The 4,637-nt window shown below is 31.8% G+C and overlaps 1 protein-coding gene across 1 annotated transcript; it reads right to left on the reverse strand.

Annotated features, from left to right (window-relative positions):
* Window positions 1-1,447: 1,447 nt before the first annotated feature.
* Window positions 1,448-2,563, reverse strand: LOC127075173 (uncharacterized). Its single transcript, XM_051016651.1, has 2 exons — window positions 2,341-2,563; window positions 1,448-2,223 (listed from the first exon to the last, which is right to left on the reverse strand). Exons 1-2 carry the CDS (start codon window positions 2,561-2,563, stop codon window positions 1,448-1,450), a joined length of 999 nt encoding a protein of 332 aa, XP_050872608.1.
* Between the last annotated feature and the right edge of the window lie 2,074 nt (window positions 2,564-4,637).

Below are 4,637 nucleotides of genomic sequence, written 5' to 3' on the forward strand. Positions count from 1 at the left end.
TGAGATAAGTAAAAAGTTTAATGTTATTGTTGTTGTCTTTAAGATGATATTAAAAGTTATATGTTGTTATTGAGATTGAAGATTTTATGTTGTTGAGATTGAAGGTTTAGTGTTATTCTTTTTGTTCAAACTAGTTGTCATTTAGAGTTTGTCGTTGTTCTTTTTGTTGAGACCCTAAACCCTAGATGTTTAATAATGTTGTTGTTGTTGTGATTGAGATTGGAGTTTTTACATTGTTGTTATTATTAATGTAAGATTGAAGGTTTTATGTTTTTGTTTTTGTTGAGATAAGTAAAATGTTTAGTGTTATTGTAGTTGTTGTTGTTAAGATGATATTAAAGGTTATATGTTATTGTTATTGAGATTGAAGTTTTATGTTGTTGTTATTGAGGTTGAATGTTTAATGTTGTTGTTGTTCAAATTATTTGTCCTTTAGGATTTTTTGTTGTTCTTGTTGTTATTCTTGTTGTTACGTTGTTGTTGTTATTGAGATGACTCAACTTTTTATATTTGATGCAAGGGGAAATCTAAAGTCCTAATAAGATAGTGATATCAATGAATGATCTCGCGTCACAAAGTATATGAGAGTTGTTTCTAGAGAAATTGTTCAATATTGAAATGATAAGGTAATATGTTATATTTGTGCAAATTTTGTATTTTCTATCACTATTGTGTTCTTGACATTTTAGACTTAACAAAATGAAATTTATTTTGAAGTATAAGCAATTGTTTTTTATTATTTTAGTTATGTCATAAAAGCATAACAATTTGTTTAGCAAAGAAGAAATTGCATCATAGAAGAATTGCAATCCAAAAAAAGGTTAATTGTACGCCTTCCTTTAATTTGAAAAAGAAACATTAAGTTGTGTTGTGCAATACAAATATATTTTCTCACAGTTAAAATTAATAATCGTGGAAAAAGTTTTCCGTAACACTTATTCTCTCGGGTTAATGGTACAACCGTGGTGGAAAGTTGAGCTTTTTACTTCGTTCCAACCATGGAAAAAAGTTATACAATGCGTCATTTTGAAAATGTCAAAAACAACTTTTCACCTTAATTAGTAGTTCAACCGTGAAGAAACAGGATACACTTTCTATGACACTCTTCATTATCACGATTATCGCGGAGTCAGAATCATTATAAAACCATTTTTCCAATCAAGATACATAGTGTTTTGCTTACTATAAATTTAACTAACAAATTATTCTTGTTTAGATGTAGAGAATAATGTACTTATAGTTTCAACCAAGAAGAATTCTATGGAAATATTAATTAATAAAAGCATAATATATAAATATTTTTTATTTCATTTAGAACATATATGAATACACAATTTTCAATACTTTATTGTATTTTATATTATATAAATAAAAAAGTCAACTGATATTTGAAGCATGACTTCATATGCATGATGAACTTGCATGTGTCTTCTGTTAAACAACAAATCTATCTCCTGCAGACAACTCCTTGTCCATCAATTCCACTTGTGCAACTCAAGCTAGGGAGAGTCAAACCCTCCACCATTGCAATATCATTGTTGAATCCATTATTGCCAACAAAACGAGCAACAGAACAATCTGGGGAGAATAAACTTGTAGTTTCATACTCTTTTCCACCTCCCATTATTGGCATCTTTGCTCCAATATTCACACGACTCACATAATCAGGTTTATATGTCTGACCCAACACGCCACTCACTTCGTTGCTCAAAGAAAAGAATTTGAAACCTAAATCAAGGTGAGCAAAACAATCATCTTTGGTGATACCATAATTGTGAACCCTTGAATCTTCTTCTGTTATAGGGACAACGTTGGCACTTATGCTAAATTTTCCATCAACTTCAACAACGATGTTGTTTGTGGAAGTTTCCCTAACAATGGAAACGCCAGATGATTCCCATTTTGCACCTTCGAATTCTTGGAGGGTGATCGGTTCGCCATCGAATGAGAGGGCAAGACGGTCTACAGAATCTTCCCATGTGGCTGTTTTCTCTGCTCCAAGGAAGATTTGGTGATTGTCAAAGAGAATAGCAATGGATTGGACCCATGTGAAGTCCCTCTTCATGTTCCCATTTCTTCTACCTATGAAGTGTGCGTTGATATGGAGATTGGCATCAGATACAAGACAAAAGTTGTTGTCTTTCTTGCCATGGAAGTAAAATGTGATTCCATCACCACCAATGAAACGAGGGTCTTGACAAACAGCTCCTGGTTTGTCACACTCTGCAAATAATTGATCATCATTGTCTAATAAATCATTGTATATATATATTCATGCAAAAATTGATGTAACAGATATTTAAACCTAATTTGGAGATATAGAAAAATATAAAGTCTTACTGCAAATTGGTTTGCATGAGGCACAGTCCACAGTACAATGATAAGGACAAAACTTAGGACATACATGAACTAAATTATAACAATGTTTGTATTTCTTTATCTTGCAGCTTGCATAGCCATACTCACGATCTTTAGCAATTCCTGGAGGAGTTGCCTCTGCCTCTGCCATTAGAACAAACACAAGTATGATTGACACTAAAATTTGAATCATCATTTTAGCCATTGAAAGTAAACCAATTTACTATTCTTAGCCTTAAGTATAGATAGAATATAGATATATGAGTTAGTTGTTTGATGTGTGTGAATAACTGGCCAACAGCATTGCCTTTTATAGCCATAGAAGAGAATCTATCATGACATGAATTGGGAAGGATTTACAAATTAAAAATGTAATGTTTTCTTGTTAGTAACTACATCTTTTCACACATGGGTGCGTTTCTTAAGAAGAGATTAAGCTTTAATTTGGCTCTATTCTTATAAATGCAAGCATGATAAACCTTTATCTTTGCTTCTATCACGTTCAAAGAGGTCATGTTAAATTTGTATTTGTCGCTTTAAAATGAATTAACGATATACAGTGTTGCACCACAAAAAGATGCATGTGTTTTTCTTTCTTTATTTATTTGAGAAGTGCCACCAAATCTTTACCTCTAAGGAAGATCCGCCCCTCCTGAATAAATAAAAACAAAACAAGAAATTTTAGAAAATACATTTATATAATTGTGTGAGAACAACAACCATTAATGAGAAAAGAAAGTAAAATACAATGTTGATCTTTGTTAATCCAGTTTGGTAAATGACACTTACCACTCCAATTATAGAGTAGTAATAGTTTTCTTGATTTATGTCTCATAAAATTAGGATTTCAATGTTATAATATATATATATTATAATTCAGTTTATCTAAACTCTAATTCTACATTACCCACAACAAATAGTTATCTCTACAATAATCTCCACAATATAAGTCATACTTAACAATATCCATAATATTCTACACAATATGATTCATACTCAACAATCTCCACTTTGCCGAATATTAAAATCTTATGAAGACTTCCTGTATGTGGATTCATCCAGAGAACTTGGGAAGTACACATTTTGCTTAACATTGAGAAACATGTAACAAATTCAAGCAATGTCAAAACTTGTCACTGACGACTGACTTGGTTTACATATCAGGTGCATTCTCTAAAGTATGAAACTTCTCAAGTAATATTTGTCCATCTGCAAATAACTCTTTGATTTTGTGAAACCTCACATCAATATGCTTGATCGTGACATGATACACTTGAGTGGTTTCCAAATAAATGACACTTTGGCTTTCACAATTCAATCGAACTCCACCTTTCTCAACACTCAATTCTCTCACCAATCCTGTAAGCAATAACGCTTCTTTGACAACATCATCTGCCTTCATGTACATTGCTTCAGTTGTAAACCTTTTATCATTCATATCTCTAGCATAGTCTGAATCAATATATTCTTTAACTGAAGGATCACCATGTACACTATTTCAAGTACCCTTCAAGTACCTGAAAATCCACTAGATTGCTTCCCACTAACACTTTCCTGGTTTGGACAAAAACATACAAACTTGAGTTACACCTTGTGCTAAATCTAATCTAGTGTATACCATATCATACATTAAACAACCAACATCATTGACATAAAGGATCTTTGACATATACTCAACTTCTACAACTGTCTTTGGACACTAAACCAATGAGAGCTTAAAGTTATTTGCCATTGGAATACTCATAACCTTCAAATTACTCATGTCAAACTTATCTAGCACCTTTTCAACATAGCTTTTCTAACATAGCCATCATTTTCTAGCACTTTTATCCTTGTAAATTTCCATACCAATTTTTTTCTTAATAACACCTAAGTCTTTTATGTCAAACTTCTTTTCCAACATTAGTTTTAAGTTAATTTACATGATGTAAATGATTAGCATCAATAAACATATCATCAACATACAGTAACAGGAAAACAAAAGAGTCATCATCAAGTCTCATGCTGTAAACAAAACAGTCATACTCACACCTTCTATAACCAATCTGAAGCATGTATGAATCAAAGGACTTGTACCATTGCTTTATAGACTACTTTAATCCATACAAAGACCTCGTAAATTTACAAATTAGTCTTTCATGTCCAATGTCACTAAACCCATATGGCTACTTAATGTAAATTTTCTCATTTAGATTAGCGTGAAGAAATGTTGCTTTCACATCCATCTGCTCAAAATACATGTCTCAGATGGTTACCAAAGCTAACACTGCCATTATAAA

The sequence above is a fragment of the Lathyrus oleraceus genome, chromosome 1 (genome assembly GCF_024323335.1).
Source record: "Lathyrus oleraceus cultivar Zhongwan6 chromosome 1, CAAS_Psat_ZW6_1.0, whole genome shotgun sequence".
Taxonomy (NCBI): domain Eukaryota; kingdom Viridiplantae; phylum Streptophyta; class Magnoliopsida; order Fabales; family Fabaceae; genus Lathyrus; species Lathyrus oleraceus.